The sequence below is a fragment of the Gekko japonicus genome, unplaced genomic scaffold, assembly GCF_001447785.1.
Source record: "Gekko japonicus isolate JY-2015 unplaced genomic scaffold, Gekko_japonicus_V1.1 scaffold713, whole genome shotgun sequence".
Taxonomy (NCBI): domain Eukaryota; kingdom Metazoa; phylum Chordata; class Lepidosauria; order Squamata; family Gekkonidae; genus Gekko; species Gekko japonicus.
This window is the reverse complement of record NW_015172026.1, coordinates 94730-112278: the sequence shown is the minus strand read 5'-3', so window position 1 is coordinate 112278 and position 17549 is coordinate 94730. Positions and strand designations below refer to the sequence as shown.

At 49.0% G+C, this 17549-nt stretch overlaps 1 protein-coding gene across 1 annotated transcript in view; it reads right to left on the bottom strand.

Annotated features, from left to right (window-relative positions):
- LOC107118245 (O-acetyl-ADP-ribose deacetylase MACROD1-like) overlaps window positions 1-17204 on the bottom strand; it is a 37944-nt gene extending 20740 nt beyond the window's left edge. The window contains exon 1 of the mRNA XM_015420546.1: window positions 17057-17204. Coding sequence (XP_015276032.1) covers window positions 17057-17204 — 148 coding nt within the window. The remainder of the gene's footprint in view (window positions 1-17056) is intronic.
- Window positions 17205-17549: the final 345 nt, after the last annotated feature.

Here is a 17549-nt window from a genome sequence, read left to right as displayed (position 1 = left end):
GGGTGTGGTTTTCCTTCCTTTTATCTGTTCTAACCCGACCGCTCAGCAATTTCATGGAGTGCCCGCGAGTTCTTGTATTGTGAGAAAGGGAGAAAAGTGCCTCTTTCTCTACCTGCTCTTTCCCATGCATAATCTTATAAACCTCAATCATGTCACCCCTCAGTCGTCGTTTCTCCAAGCGAAAGAGCCCTAAGCGCTTTAACCTTTCCTCATATGGAAAGTGTTCCAACCCTTTTATCATTCGAATTGCCCTTTTCTGCACTTTTTCCAAAGCTATAATATCCTTTTTAAGGTGTGTTTTTAGAATTTTTAGAAAAGAAATTGTTTTTTTAGAAAACAGAGGGTGAGGTTACCAATCCCACCCTCCCGCCAAGCTGGGGAAAGGACTCAGGAGCCCAGCTTTGGATACTCTGAATCCCACCCCCCAATTCTTCAGTCTTTTGGCAGCCAGATGCCTCCTAACATCTGGCAGTGACTCGCTGACCCCAGGGAGGGCTTGGCTTTCTTTTTGTGCCTGCGGGCAGCTCACTGGCTTCTCTCCCGGCCCCGTTCTCCCCCTCCCACTCTGTTCCCCAGAGGAAGGCCCCCTCTGGCTGCTGGGGCAAGCTGGAGTCTCTGCCATTTCTAACCCAGTCAATGGGGAGCCCCTGCCAGTCATTCCGTGCCCCAGGGGGTGGTTCTTTGCCTTGATCTACACTCCCCCCCCCCATGTTCCCTCCTTGCTCAGGAGGGGCCGTAGCTCCAGGGTAAAGCTCACGCACTGTTTGCAGAAGATCCCCAACATGTTTCTTTTAAAAGGGTCTGGATTCCAAAGACCTCTGGCTGCCTCTTAAAGCGATCAGCTCAGGGCCAGATGGGCCAACGGTCAGACTCCATACAAATGGCTCCATATGCCGGGGACAGACGCATAATGTGTACCCCCCACAATGGTGCAGACACAATACGACGTAGCGGCTCTCTCTATCTAAAGCAGTGTTAATTGCCTGAAAAGGGCAACACTATGCTGCACTCCAAATAAAATGGAGCGAAAGTGGACACAGCAAAGGGAGAACCCAATGTTGCATGAGAAATGGATCTGAAATGCTGGAAGCGGAGAGAGCTGTTTCGGTCCAAAGTGAAATCTGAAAACAAAAGCCACCTTAACGTTTTTTATTCGGACCTGTGCTGCCCCCAGTCAGCGTTATCTATAGTTTAGTAAAACTGCACTGTATCTTTAAGACTTGTTGTACCTGGGAATTGGAGTCCACAGTTAGGGGTCCCAGAAGCTTCCCTCTGACTGGCTCATTAAGAGCAATTTCCTGAGCTCAGAGGCGCAAAGATAGGAGTTTTATTGTTCTTTTCCGTTTCTTTGTCCATCAACCCTTACTGCAAGGAGAGAGGAAGCCCATCTCTTTCTCACCGCGGCTATAGAACTGACCTAGATCACAAGATGTAACTTTCCACCCAGCTATCTGGTTGATTGTGATCTTCTGAATGCGTGTGAAGTTAAACAAAGATGATTTAAGCTCTACTCAGTAGTCATGGTTGACTCACACCTAAAGAGCGTTGGCTTAGCACAGCTCGCGCTGGACAGGACAGGACCGATCAGAACGATGCAATGCAGTATGCAAGCTTTCAAGTTCCGCAGGAGTCTTTATCAAGCTAGACGTTAAAAATGAAGAGACATCTTTTCAGGCTATGCCAGGAAGAGCTCTTTGGCCATATCCTTTAGGACAAGGGTCCCCAACTTTTTTGAGCCTGCGGGCACCTTTGGAATTCTGGTATAGCATAGCGGTCACAGTCACCACAGCCACAAAATGGCTGCCACAGGAGGTGCAGCCAACCACAAAATGGCTGCCGTAGCTTATCTTCTGTTGCACAGAGAAGATCCTTGTGCTGTGGAGGCAACTGCAGCTAAAGCAACATAAAAACAAAACAAAACCTGCATAGCCAATCAAATCTGCAATGGTCAGTCAGATGCCTTGCTGGGCAGAAGCCCCACCCACTTTCTAAAAGCACTTGGCGGGAGTCAAGAAAGGTGTTGGCAGGCACCTGTGGGCACCATGTTGGAAACCTCTGCTCTAGGAAGAAGAGACTGGATTTATACCCCTTCCTTCACTACCAGAAGTCAGTCTCAGGGTGGTTTACAATCTCCTTTCCTTTCCCCTCCCCACAACAGACACCCTGTGAGGTGGGGCTGAGAGAGCTCTCTTGAGAACTGCTCCTGAGAACAACTTTGAAAGAACTTGTGACTGACCCAAGGTCACACCAGCAGCTGCATGTGGATTGGGGAATCAAACCCGATTCTCCCAGATTTCGAGTCCAGCTCCTAACCACTACACCAAAGCTTGCATACTGCATTGTGCTGTTCTGGTCGGCCTTAATAAAAGGCAGCTTTTGTTTTGGGATCCAGGATGCAGATGGCTCTGGAGCGGGGCTGAGGCTATTGCTAACAAGGGCCACTTCAGCAGGCCCGCCTGTTCCGTAGGGCACCAGTACCCCCTAGTGGAAAGGCAGGGCACAGCAGCTGGCCCAAAAACCAAAAGACAGCCATTTGGCGAGGAGATTTCTTTCATCCCCAGCCTCCTCTTTGCTTCAGTGCAGCCGCCGCCGGAGGTTCGGCGCCCTTCTCCAGGGAAACGCAATCAAAATGCAAATCTTCAGCTGACACGCCGATGCCCCTGATAATAAAGACGAATCGCTCGTGCAAACGCCACAAGAGCTGCCTGCTATAAATCAACTTCCCCAGTAACCCTGCGCGAGGGGCTACGGCTCATCCCCTTGGGGGGCTGTCAGCCGGGCTGGAACCTCATTGCCCCATGACCCTGCTGGGCGGCGACGACAAGTTGTCATTCCCCTCTGCTGAGCCAGCCTTTAGTGTTAGATCAGGGACAGGCAGTTTGCCTCAAGCAGCTTGTTTGAGGGCCCCCTCCAAGGCAGGGAAAAAGGAACAACCGATTGTTTGTTATATTGTTCACTACCGTGGTTTAGAGATGTGTGTGTGAGAGAGTGAGAGAGAGAGAAGGTGGGGAGGATAGAGGGTCTTTAGTTTATCTGCCTTGCTTATGTAGATACCTTTGAACCCTCCCTCCCCCAGTTTAACCCTTTTTGTTGTTGTTGTTCAGTCGCACAGTCGAGTTCGACTCTTCGCGACCCCATGGACCAGATCCCGCCAGGCCTTCCTGTCTTCCGCCATCCTCTGAATGCGCCTTAGATGCATTTTTTAAAAATAGCTTTTTAGGCCTGTTCTTCTAAGAGAGCCAGTTTGGTGTAGTAGTTAAGTGCGTGGACTCTAATCTGGGAGAACCGGGTTTGATTCCCCACTCCTCCACTGGCACCTGCTGGATGACCTTGGGCAAGCCATAGTTCTGATAAGAGCTGTCCTTGAAAAAGAGCAGTTTCTGTCAAGAGCTCTCTCAGCCCCACCTACCTCACAGGGTGTCTGTTGTGGAGAGGGGAAGGGAAAGGAGTTTGTAAACCGCTCTGAGACTCCTTTGGGTAGTGAAGGGCGGGGTATAAATCCAATCTCTTCTTCTTCTAGAGTTAGCTTTTAGGAGATGGACCAGAGTTCAGGGTGACAGCCTAAATTCAGTTCCAGGCATTTCCAGTTAAAAGGGTCAGGTGCAATGTTCCCTCTAAGCTGAGTTAGTGTGAGCTAGCTCACAGTTTTTTAGCCTCTGGCTCACACATTTTTGTCTTAGATCAGGAAGGATGGCTCCAGAGCAAACTAATTGATGCGGTAGCCAAACCGCTCGCTCACCACTTTAATGCCAGTAGCTCATGAAGTAGAATTTTTGTTCAGAAGACTCCACAGCTTAGCGGGAGCATTGGTCAGGTGGCAGGCATGGGAAAAACTGAGATAATGGAAGGTTGCTGCCAGTCGTAGTACGGGGCATGACAGAGGGTCTGACTCACTTAGCAGAAGGCATCTTCTTGGGATGATAATTTTCTTGTTCTGACTCTGCAGAACGCTGTCGCTCCCCCTAGAAACGTTTTGTTTTTCTTCTTGCCAGTGCTTTTAGAGATATTTTCCTATTTGTATTTATAAGGTTTGTAAGCCACCATGGGAGTTTCTGAAATGAAGGGTATGTGTATTTGAAACGAATAAACATTTCTGCAAAATCCTTTCACAAATCCACCTCTGTGTCAGAGAGTGGAGAATGATCGGCTACGAACCTTGTCAATTTCACTTCCCAGCTACAGATAACAGAAAGTGAAACCTCTTCATTGCTTTGGACTTTACAGCCTTCCTTATCCCAAAGGCTCAGGGCAGATAATGAACAAGATCAACCAAGCAAGCAAATCCCAGAAAAACAGAAGACGAAGGCTTCACAGACAAATTCATTGGTATTTCCGCTTCCTTTCGCACCTTACCCCTGAGCTCTGAAAAGCCAGTTCCAGCACTTTGGAAAGGTGCTTTGCCTTAGACTTGAGAGCCAGTGTGGTATAGTGGTTAAGAGTGGGGGACTCTAATCTGGAGAACTGGGTTTGATTCCTCACTTCTCCACATGAAGCCTGCTGGGTGACCTTGGGCCAGTCACAGTTCTCTCATAACTCTATCAGCCCCACCTGCCTCACAAGGAGATAGATCAAGATGGGTAGCCGTGTTAATTTGTCTGTAGCAGCAAAAAAGAGCAAGAGTCCAGTAACATCTTAAAGACTAACAAAATTGGTGGCAGGATTGGAGTTTTCTTCAGGAAGTGAGCCATGACTCACGAAAGCTCCTACCCTGCCACATATTTTGTTCGTCTTTAAGGTGCTACTGGACTCTTGCTCTTTTCTGCCTCATAATGTGTCTGTTGAGGGGAGAAGAAGAGAAGGCGACTAAAAGGCACTTTGAGACTCCTTAGAGTAGAGAAAAGTGGGAGTATAAAGACCAATTCTTCTTCTAGACTTTATCAAGTGTGTACCAGGATGGAGCTCTGTAATTTGGGGAGGGGGCCCTAAGAATGCTTCTCTTTGGCCCTTGTCACCCAAAACAAGCTACAAAGGTGGTACCATTTAAGACTATTAATTTTAGAGGGTCCCTCAGTGGCACTAAAATATTGTGATGGTGGAGGAATGTGCCATCAAGTCACAGCTGACTTATGGCAATTCTGTAGGTTTCTCACAGTAAGAGACATTCAGAGAGAGTTTGCCATTAGAACATAAGAACATAAGAGAACATAAGAACATAAGAGATGCCAATGTTGGATCAGGCCAAAGGACCATCCAGTCCAACACTCTGTGTCACACAGTGGCCAGAAATACCAGTGCCATCAGGAGGTCCACCAGTGGGGCCAGGACATTAGAAGCCCTCCCACTGTTGACCCCAGAGGGTTTGCCATTGCCTGCCTCTGCAGCATACCCCTGGTATTCCTGGGAAGTCTGAGGTCTCCCATCCAAATACTAACCAGGGCTGACCCTGCTTAGCTTCCAAGGTCTGACAAGAGTGGGCTAGCCTCAGCTATCCAGGTCAGGGCAAGAGATTGTAGTGGGGATGCAAAGGAGGAATTGGTCCTTCTGGCATTTGGAGCCTGTGCTTTTTGCCAACTAGACTACAGAGATCAATTCCACTGGAGAAAATGGATGCTTTGGAGGGTGGACTCTATGGCACTGCACCCCACTGAGGCCCGTGTCCTGCCTGGTTTCACCCCCCAAATCTCCAGAAGTTTCCCAACCTGGAGCTGGCAACCCTATGTCCGCTGTCCCCCGCTGGTGGCCTGTGGGATCTGGTAACCATACTCCCCCTTCCAATCCTCGCCTTCCCATCCGTGCTACTGGTCCTCTGGTCATGTCCACCCTGCACACTTCTCATGCTGTGCCACGTGCACACATCTGAGGTGGGGAAGGCCCAAATGGCCTCTGGGTTCTTTCTAACTCTCGTCTTCTATTAATTCTTCTGACAAATCGTCTTCCGCGCCATCTCAGAATCACGGGAGAAACAGGCTCGGAACAACGCCGTCAGCTCTTTGAGAGCGGCGATTACATTTTTTTCATATAATCCCAATTTAAAAGGGGGAAAGCGCGTCTCGTTGATCTTCTGTTTTGTGAACGAATCTATTTAATCATGCAGATTGCCATCGCCGCTGCACCGCTGCCTCTCGGCGAGCCCGAGAAGATGGAAGGTAGAACAAAACAGAAAAGAAAATTCCCCTGTCGCGGCCTTGCAGTGAGCGAGAAAGAAAGAAAAGAAATTCGCAGCCAAAATGTTAGTCAGAGGCGGGCGCCCAGCCTGGCGTGAAATTCAATTACAAGGCAGGTAGGTGGAAACAGGAGAGCCCCCAGGAAGGCAGAAACGCAGCTCGGGAATTGATCTAGCAAGGAGTTAAAACCCTCATGACTCTGCAGCAAGAGAAGACCCACTTCCTCGAACAATATGCAAGAGGCAATGTGGGGAGGGGGTGGGGAGGGAATCAGGCCTCCATTTGTGCTATAGTAGTGGTGCTCAGCTCCTTGGCTGAGCTGTGAAACATGATTCGAAGCTAGCTGGAAGTGCTCCTGAGCAGATACAGACAGCACTTTGCCCACTACAAAGTTCCAGAATCATACAGGCCATCTAGTCCAAACCCCTGCCCAATGCAGATTCAGCCTACTACAGTATCCCTGACAACTGCTTGTCCAGCCGCTGCTTAAAGACTGCCAGTGAGGTGGGGCTCAGCCAGTTTGGTGTAGTGGTTAAGTGTGCGGACTCTAATCTGGGAGAACCAGGTTTGATTCCCCACTCCTCCACTTGCACCTGGCTGGATGGCCTTGGTAAGTAATCTCCTGCCATTAGCCACCTAGTGCAAGATGCTGGATCGCATGCTGCCCCAGTAGGAAGCCCACAAGTAATGTAAGGTGGTGGGCAGGAAGTGATTTAAATTTTGAAAGAAGGATGTGACCTCACAGGAAGGAGTGGGGTCTAAGAATGTGTACCAGGAACGACATTGTGATAGGCCACCAGCTGACCTTTGCACAGAGCCTCCCAAAAAAGTCCCTAGCTACGAGGCTGACGTCGTGACATCACAGAACATGAAAAAGTGACATCACATCCTTGCTGAACTCCGCCCACAGAACATGAAAAAGTGACATCACATCCTCCCCACCAAAAAAATCTCCAGGTATCTCCCATGTCGTACCCGGCAACCCCAGGTATCACTTTGTTCCCAAATTAAGAACTGGAGAGTATGATTTAGCTAGGATGCCTGAATGGAACCTCCATGTGCAAAGGAAATGTTCTTCTGAGCACCAGCCGTTGGCGGGGCTGGGGAGACGTAACAGGCTCTTTGGCCTTCATGCCCTGCTTGGGGGCATTCCAGGGACATCCTGTGGGGCACTATGGGAAACAGGATGTTGGACTAGAGCAGTGGCTCTCAACGATGTGACCTCACAGGAAGGAGTGGGGTCTGAGAATGTGTACCAGAAACGACATTGTGATATGCCACCAGCTGACCTTTGAACAGAACATGACATTGGCCCGTAGCTAACATGGGGCCCCCGGGACCCAGCCCCCTAGTGTTTCTTCTGGGCCCCTTCCTTCCCAGACTGCCCCCAAGGTGCTCCAACTTACCACCTGCACTGTGCTTTCATTTAATTAGCTGGTGGGCCCCCCAAGGCCCCCTCCCAAAAAAGTCCCTAGCTACGAGGCTGACGTCGTGACATCACAGAACATGAAAAAGTGACATCACATCCTCCCCACCAAAAAAATCTCCAGGTATCTCCCATGTCGTACCCGGCAACCCCAGGTATCACTTTGTTCCCAAATTAAGAACTGGAGAGTATGATTTAGCTAGGATGCCTGAATGGAACCTCCATGTGCAAAGGAAATGTTCTTCTGAGCACCAGCCGTTGGCGGGGCTGGGGAGACGTAACAGGCTCTTCGGCCTTCATGTCCTGCTTGGGGGCATTCCAGGGACATCCTGTGGGGCACTATGGGAAACAGGATGTTGGACTAGAGCAGTGGCTCTCAACCTTCCTAATGCCGCGACCCTTTAATACCGTTCCTCATGTGGTGGTGTGACCCCCAACCATAAAATTATTTTCGTTGCTATCACAAGACCATCGAAAATTTGTGTTTTCCGATGGTCTTAGGCGACCCCTGTGAAAGGGTCGTTCGACCCCCAGAGCGGTCGCGACCCACAGGTTGAGAACCGCTGGACTAGAGGGTCCTTTGGTCTTGTCCAGGAGGGCTCTAGCACCGTTCTGATTCTGAGACAGCCACAACCAACCAATGGGGAAGCAGCTGGAGAAGGTGACATTTTCCCAGCACCAGCCTAGTGGCTTGACAGCCATCTTCCATTCTGGAGGTCCCAGCCTGATTAAGAGTTCACATGCTCATTCCACTCTCTGTGAGTCTTACTGTCCCTCTGCCACTGTGACATTTACACATGGCGTCACCTTTTGGCTCCAAAGTGATAAGCTGGGAAGAATGACCAGCAGAAAAGTTATGTACTCGCTGCCACAGAGGCGAATTCAAATTCTCATTCACCCTTAAGTGTTGAATCATAAAACTGAAATAAAGGATTGAGGGTCAAAAGAGATGCGAAGATACATTGGCTGTGAATGGACCTGCTGTATTTTTTACAAATGTTCTTTGTTCTTAGGAGCTGGTTTGGAGGTGGGTCAGATCTGGACCACGGCAGAAGGGAATTTATTTATTATTTTAAACCTTTATAGGTCACCTTTCTACCCAAACACGGTCCCCAAGATGGTGAACATCAAGGCATTAAATCATTTAAAAGAACTGATAATGTATATATAAATATTTAACAATACAATAAAACTATACAGACATACAGATACACACAATCAAAGAGGAGGTCCAATAAAAGTTTTACTGAGGGTATGCCAACAAAAAAAGTCTTCCCCCCTCTCCCTTCATTAGAATGATCCCTTCCCTTTTATGCCATTTTCCCTTTGCAAACTGTCTCTCCCCCTAGAGCTGAAATTTATATCACTGGTGGGGGGAGGGTTATATTGCGATCTGTGTTTTCCAATGTGGCATAAATGCCGATTTAAAGATGCTGAAGAAGTGAGCAGTGACTCACGAAAGCTCCTACCCTGCCATGAATTTTGTTAGTCTTTAAGGAGCTGCGGTGGCTCAAGTGGTTAAGACGCTGAACTGCAGGCTGTGGAAGGTCGGTAGTTCAGCAGTTCGAGACCCGGGTGCCGCAGGACGGAGTGAGCTCCCGTCTCTAGTTCCAGCTCCTGCCAACCTAGCAGTTTGAAAGCAAGAAATTGCAAGTAGATCAATAGGTACCACTTCGGTGGGAAGGTAACAGCGCTCCGTGCGCCTTGGTGTTTAGTCATGCCGGCGACATGACCACGGAAACGTCTTCGGACAGCGCTGGCTCTTCAGCTTTGAAACGGAGATGAGCACCGCAACCCTAGAGTCGGATTCGACTGGCTTTCGAGCAAGGGAAACCTTTACCTTTACTTTAAGGTGCTACTGGACTCTTGCTCGTTTCTACTGCTTTAAAGATATTGTTCTCATTAGGAAAATGGTATAGGGAGAAAGGGTTGAACCCCCTCCCCTGTGTATTGTGGTCCCCGTCCAAATTGCTGTCTCCTATTGGTTGCTATTAAGATATTTTAAAATGTGGGAGGTTTATTCATGCCACTCCCCCAAAATGCCTGTTTTGCCCCTAAAAGTGTATCAGTGTGATCCAAATACAAATCCTTGTCTCCCTCCTTCCGTGCTATTACTTTCCAGTTCAGCCTATACCTTGTCTTCAGCAGAGAAAAAGTACCTGCCGAACAAGTGGTGCCTGAAGGCACATCTACAACATGAACTGGTTTTGTAGAGTTGGACCCCGAGGATCTGTTCCACAGCCCAGGGTGCTTTCCCTTAAGGAGCATTCCTCTTGTGCTGGTGTGAAAAGAAGAATCCTTGTACTGGGGAAATGTGCAACCATGTGTGGGACAGAGCCAGAAGGTCTACAGCTTTTCTGTCTCCCTTCAGAACTGCTGTTTGGAGGAGACAAGAGATGCCTTAGGGTTCCAAACACAGTATTCTTAGCACTCACATCAAACTACAATAAACCCAGGATTTTGGAGGATGCCATGACAGGTCAACTGGTACAAAACCAGGATATAAGTAGTACAGACTAGGCAGGCCTAGATTGTCCAGCAATCAAGAAGGCTCAAGAAAGCTAACTACTGTGAAGCAAGTCCCCCCCCCCCCCAGTTTGGTGTAGTGGCTAAGTGTGTGGACTCTAATCTGGGAGAACCGGGTTTGATTCCCCACTCCTTCACTTGCATCTGCTGGATGACCTTGGGCAAGCCGTAGTTCTGGCACAGCTGTTCTTGAAAAAGAGCAGTTTCTGTCAGAGCTCTCTCAGCCCCACCTACTTCACAGGGTGTCTGTTGTGAGGAGGGGAAGGGAAAGGAGTTTGTAAGCCGCTCTGAGACACCACTGGGTAGTGAAGGGCGGGGTATAAATCCAATCTCTTCTCTTCCAATCTGATCTGACCCTGCTGTAACCCCACCTGTATACCCTGCATCAGAAGGCAGCCTGTCACTAAACTAGCCCCGGGTCCCTCAAAAAGCATTGCTCCTGAGTCTGTGGACAGTCTGTGGACACACACACATGTAACATGTGAGCATGCCTAAAACATGGACCCTGGAGGCTGCTGAAACAGCACATTTGTCCTACGTGCAATTTGCCCTCCTTCCCCAGGTAAGTATCAGCATTCCAGTACGTCTTCTTCCTCTGAAAACCCTTTGTCTCTCTCCAATGTGCAATTCTCCTCTTGGCCAAATCTCCTTTGCCACCTTTGCATTTCTTTACATCTACATTTCCAGTTCCTATGACTCATCTCCTGATTCTCCAGGTTATCCAAGAAACATTAACTTAATGATGTTACATATCAGCCATGAACACTGTACCAACTTTCCAGGAAGCGCTCATTAAGGTGCCATCACACCTATTGTAGTGTCTTTACACCCATTCATCGCAGATTGGGAACCCTCCAGACTCTCTTGTCCAAGCCCATCATCCTGGCCCCTCAGGATACCGTCTATGACCTATAAGAACGGGTGCCCAGCCACGGCTCTGTGTGTCACTCTTGGGCGCCTAGTAGAGTAGCACCCCCAGACTTACAGTTTGGGTCCCCTCCTTTGTTTGTGATATGCTGGTCGTTCACTATCTTCCAGCATTGGACGACTTGTGTCACAGGCTGGGCTTGTGCTGAGAGGCAGAAGTCAAGTCCGGTCTGAGGTCATTGCCAGGAGAGTCAGAGTTGAGAGCCAAATTGCGAGTCTGAAAGAGGGGTCATCCAAAGCAGGAGTCAGGAAGTCAGGAATCTGGCCCAGAGTGGGGGTCTGAGAACAGGAGCTGAAGGTGGATGAGAGACATGCACAGAGGCGACTCGTTGCTTCCACGAGACCTCCTGTTCTCAGACCCCCACTCTGGGCCAGATTCCTGACTTCCTGACTCCTGCTTTGGATGACCCCTCTTTCAGACTTGCAATTTGGCTCTCAACTCTGACTCTCCTGGCAACGACCTCAGACCGGACTTGACTTCTGCCTCTCAGCACAAGCCCAGCCTGTGACACAAGTCGTCCAATGCTGGAAGATAGTGAACGACCAGCATATCACAAACAAAGGAGGGGACCCGAGTGGGAGTTATCTAGGACTCCGGCTGGGCTTCCCAGGTCAGTGGTGCCACTCCTGTTAGTACTCAGGACTTAGAGCTTGCCTTCCCTGCCAGCGTGTATCTTGGTAGCGGGTGGCTAAGTCTCTATGGAGCTGCTCCCTCAGCCGAATCACCCATGGAGGTGAGTCAGGTGGGCTCCCTGGTTGCACCTGTACCTTATTGGCTGCTACGGGGCCAGGTGTGGGGTTTTCAGACTCAGGCGCTAGCAGCGGCAAGCTGTTAACTCCTGAGGAGTCAGAGGGGCCAGCTTCTGGCTCGGGCAATGCCAGCGCCTCTGGCTGCGGTGCCAACTCAGGCAGGGACTCAGTGCTGTCATCGTCACCCATGACAGTCTGCACATCTGGATCTGGCAAATATTGCCTCAAAACTCCCTTTATCTCTCTAGTTCCTCCGTTTCTCTGTAGCCTTGTTTAATCGTGTTATTGGTTTGCTTTGGTGTGTGTTACATATTTTTGTTTTAATAAAACAATTTCCTTTAATTTGGTGTCCTGATCCTTTTGAGAAGTATTCCTCTTGAATCTTGACCCTGGTATACATTGGTGTGCTATCCTGCCTGTTACTTCCATTCTGCCAGCCTGGTCTCCTTTGCTAAATTCCCCACCAACCCAGAGACAGGCAGTTCGGGTAACACTGCTTCCTTCCATAATCAGTGAGATGCAGAAAGTGAGCAAAATTTACCATCCGAATTTTCCAGGATGAAATTTCACCGTCCACAATTCCTTGCTATCCAGCATGCTCTGATCTCTCTAGCTGTGGTGGTTTCTAATGCCCAGTTGCATCCAAGGGGACAAAAACATTATCCCCCAACTGTAATAATAATATTCAGCTTCAGGTGAGTAGCTGTGTCTGAAGCAGAAGAGTAAAATCTGAGTCCAGGGGCTACTGGACTCGAATCTTGCCATAACAGTCAGTGTTCCTGGTGCGCTTGCAAGTATTCCACACACATGGTTGCAGTCCTGACAATGATCCTGTAACATAGGAAGATATTATGCAGATAGGAAGCTGAGAGAGGGCAGCTTCCCACATCTCCCACCAGCGCTCATGATAGAGGTAAGATTTGAACCAGGGTCATGGCACCCAAGTCATAGTTCATTCTGAGCCACTATGCTGCACAAGCTCCTGGAGATAATGAAAAGGTGGTTTTTGAGAGCATCATGATGAATTTCTGCCATGGTCTTGTGAATGCACACCCTTTAAGAGGGGAGCCCCAGAGACAGATTGGGAGATTCGGGTACATCGGATTATATCCCTTGCATCTGTGGCGCTACGTGGTAAAGCTGAGCCACTGGACCGCTTTCCGTCTGGGTGATTGATGGTCTCCAGGCCAGCCCGTTATCACCACTCCATGTCCGATTTCTGTCAATAGTGGACGCGCCTCCATCCTTGCCCTCCACCGGGTGATTTAGAGACCGCTGGCATTTGCCATTAAAGAGGTGGTTTTGCTATTAAAGCCAGGCAGGGGGAGATTGACTCCTGTGGATGTGATTTACGGAAGGATGGGGGCCTGGCATCCAGCGGCTTTTATTGACGCCTGCCCGTGCCGTCCTTCTCCCATGACAGCCCAATCAATAGTCCTTTGCATTTGCCGTCTGAGTCTATAATATCGGCATGATAAATAGCTAGCAGGCCCTTGAATGCCCAGGCTGGCTTCGCCTGCATACGAGGCTGCCCTGTCAGGATGGTTTCGGAAGCAGCAGCACTGTTTGTATCAGCTCACAGGGATGGCAGAGGCACCCTCCTCCAGTGGCCCTTTGGTTCCCCAGGGACTGCATTTGGGTTCCTTTTCGCACACCGAGCGTTTGTGTGGTTGCGAATCAGAATGGAGCAAGTTGGTGCCAGGTCTGCGAGACTAAGCTGGAGTTCTCAGTAGTTATATATTGAAAGAAAAACAACTATCACCCCTGAGCCAGTTTGGTGTAGTGGTTAAGTGCACGGACTCTAATCTGGGAGAACCGGGTTTGATCCCCCACTCCTCCACTTGCAGCTGCAGGATGACCTGGTGGAATAACCTTCCTGACAAAAATAGGAAAACTCTCACACCAGTCTTCCCGCAGACTGTGTAAAATGGAACATTTTAGGAGAACATTCTTAAGTTTATCCATTTGAAATGTGGTGTCGGAGGAGAGTTTTACAGATACTGTGGACCGCCAAAAAGACAAGTGGTGTTCTAGATCAAACCAAGCCTGAACTCTGTCTAGAAGCTACAATGACTAAACTGAGGATATCGTACTTTGGTTGCATTCAGTGTTCCCTCTAAGCTGAGTTATTGTGAGCTAGCTCACAGTTTTTTTAGCCTCCGGCTCACATTTGTTTTGCTTTCGTTCAGGAAGGATGGCTCCAGAGCAAACTAATTTATGTAGCAGCCAAATCGCTCGCTCACAACTTTAATGCCAGTAGCTCACAAAGTAGAATTTTTGCTCCAAGACTCCACAGCTTAGAGGGAACATTGCATTATGGGAAGACAGGAGACACCGGAAAAGACAATAATACTAGGAAAAGTCGAAGGTAGCAGGAAAAGAGGACGACCCAGCGTGGGGTGGATTGACTCAGAAAAGGAAGCCAGGGCTCTCAGTTTGCAAGACCTGAGCCAAGGCTGTTAACAGTGGGACGTGGAGGTCATTAATTCATAGGGCCACCATAAGTCAGAAGAGCCTTGACAGCACTTAGCACGCACACATTGTTATGAGCGGGATGCTGTTGTGCTTTTAAAGATTTGCTGAAAGCTTGTTAATGGCTTTTATTGTACTATATTTATCGCTGGCTTTTAATTTTTGCAATCTGTGCCTTGAGTCCTTTATGAGAGAGACAGACTAGAAATGCAGTAATAAATAAATAATTTAAAAAAAACAAAACCTGGTGTGTGTGGGCGGTCACATCTCCCTCCCCACAGTCCCCTTGGCGCCACAACAGAGTGACTGGACAAGGAGGGTCGCCAAGACACCGGGAGAGACACCCTACCCTGGCTGCCGCGAAACCTTTAACAGCTGGTGGACCAACAGAAATCCGTACCGGAAGATTCTTGTAGCGTGGAGCTGAGGTGTTTATCTATCTACATTGTTATTTTGTTCTTCTTCCAAAAAACTTCAGGCCCATCAATGCACCTGGTTCTCTCCTCCTTATCACTCGCTAAAGCCTGCAGATCAAGCGGCTGTTACAGACACAGGAGCAGCACTTTTTGAAAAAACTGGCAACCTTACAGCCAAGACTGTTTCCATCTCCTCCAGCTGTGCCCCTCACAGCCCCAACCCTAGGCATATTTACTCAGAAGGAAGTCCCACTGAGTTCAGTAAGGCTGAGTTCAATAAGGGATGCTCTAGGCTGATCCTACATTGAACAGAGGATTGACTAGATGGCCTGTTATGACCCCGTCCAACTCTGTGATTCTAGGATTCCTCACAGCCCCGTAGGCAAAACATTTTGGCTGGTGAGGCAGGGCCTGGAGCGCTGGGACAGGGGAGTGGGGAAGTGAAGGAAAGAGAGAGAAGGCAAGCCCTTCTCCCATTCCCCACTCTCTCTTTCTTTCCTCCGTCCCCCCACCCCTGCGGCAGCAGGGAGGCTGGGGAAGAACAGGGAAGCACTGAGCCCGCTTCTGGTCAGTTTCACTCCCTTCCCACCAGCTGTTAAACCTAACAGCTGTTGGTTGGGGACAGTGTTCCCTCTAAGCTGAGTTAGTGTGATCTAGCTCAGAGTTTTTTAGCCTCCGGCTCACACTTTTTTTGCCTTAGTTCAGGAAGGAGGGCTCCAGAGCAAACTAATTTATGCAGTAGCCAAATCGCTCCCTCACAACTTTAATGCCAGTAGCTCACCAAGTAGAATTTTTGCTCACAAGACTCCACAGCTTAGAGGGAGCACTGCTCCCGACTGCTGGTATTTCAAGGAGGTCTCCCATCCAATCACTTGCCAGAGTCAACCCCGTTTAGCTTCTGAGATCTGATGAGATCGGGCTGGCCTGGGCTATCCAGGTCAGGGCATTGGTAATGCCATCATCAGTGCGCTGTTTCTCAGAACTTTTTAAATGACACAGATTAAGGTGCCTCCCCCTCCACACTCCTTTGTCAAAGTAACTGAAAAGGCCGATGTTAATGAACGGTACCATCAGTTACAGATTAACTGACTCTGCTTGGGCCTCCCAGATAAGAGTGATATTAGATTACACCGTTATTGGAGCTTGTTTCGGTAGTACTAGTTTAAATCAGGCCAAAAGTGGAGGTGGGGGTGAGCAGTGTCAGGGCATGGAACAGGGTCGCCAACCCTGGCTTGTGAAATTCCTGGAGATTTGGGAGCTGGTGCCTCGGGAGCAAGGGAGCTCAACGGGGTAGAGTGTCCATATTCCAAAGCAGACATTTTTTTCCAGAGGAACTGATCTGTGTAGTCTGGAGATCAGCTGTAATTCTGGAAGAGCTCCAGGCCCCACCTGTAGGTTGGCAACCCAATCACGGAGGTGTACCTCTCAAGCCAGTCTTCTCTAGAACATGTGATTCTGTGCCACTGGTCCAGTCAAGGTGGACAGTCACCTCCCGTTTGGAAAGCAATGCCTTCTTGGAACACACTGGGTGGTTTAGCTGTTGGACTGCTACCTACTTCAAATAACCGCTGTCCCAGCAGAACAGCAGAATCTAGGGAATCTAGTTGACAAGACCGCCTCTCATTTGCTCCCATGACAAGACCGCCTCTCATTTGCTCAGGCCCCACCTGTAGGTTGGCAACCCAATCACGGAGGTGTACCTCTCAAGCCAGTCTTCTCTGAGACATGTGATTCTGTGCCACTGGTCCAGTCAAGGTGGACAGTCACCTCCCGTTTGGAAAGCAATGCCTTCTTGGAACACTCTGGGCGGTTTAGCTGTTGGACTGCTACCTACTTCAAATAACCGCTGTCCCAGCAGAACAGCAGAATCTAAAAGAGGAATCTAGAGGGAATCTGGTTGACAAGACCGCCTCTCATTTGCTCCCATGTCTTGAGCCCTTTCTGCACTCTCCTGTTAATCCACGTTCACCGTGGTGTCCTCCAAGCAATTCTGCACTGAAGAAGAAGAACAACAACAACAACAACTTCTTGCTGAAAGCATCATGAGGTACCAGTTAGCAATCCTTCTTCCAGGTTCAGAGGCTTGGGATGCAGGCGAAAGGAATACAAATGAGTGGACGTAGCATGTTATCCACTGGCCAGTTAGATCAGGGCAGCCATCTGTTTGTGGCTTGTTCCTGCTCTGTGATGCCTGCATTGAGAAGGATCCCAGAAATTAGTCCTATAGTCCTCAAAGGCCGCTGAATTCAACTTCTGCTAAGTGCAGCAAATCCCAAGCTGGGGCATCCCCAACAGATGGCTGTGCTGGAAAACCCACAGCGAAGAAGAACCCACCATCTTCCAGTGTCAAACCGCTTTTGCCCTTAGGAAGTTTCTCCTAACAGCCAACTGAGATCCATCCGTCTGCAACTTATGCCCGTTAGATCTCATCTTACCCTCTGGGGCAGCAGAGAAGGAGCCCTTGCCCTCTCTTTCCTTCTTCACCAGTTTGGGGTTTGGGGGGTTCTGTGCTGAAGGCTGGTTCTTCCTGCACCAAAGGCCTGGTCCATTCTTAAGTATCAGCAACCACTGCCTGTGCTTCATACCTACCTTTTGCTGTAACAAACCATACTGGAGGTCAGCCTCTGCTTTCAACCTCCACCTTCTTTGTTGCATACAGCTTACCTTGTTCAATTTCCCCTCTTAAGTTAATGATCCTAACTTGTAGGTTCACGAAGATATGAAAACAGGCACAAACTATTAAATATTGGGTTCAAGACGCCTTGCAGTGAACAGCTCTACTTTATTAAGTGATTTCAGGAACAAGACTAAAAGAAAGCCCTATTTCAATAGCATGCAAAAGCCACACCCACACCCACCCAACAATAGGCTATTTGCATAACATTAGTTTCTCACTGGTCACTTCCAGAGTCCTGGTGGGCTATTGTT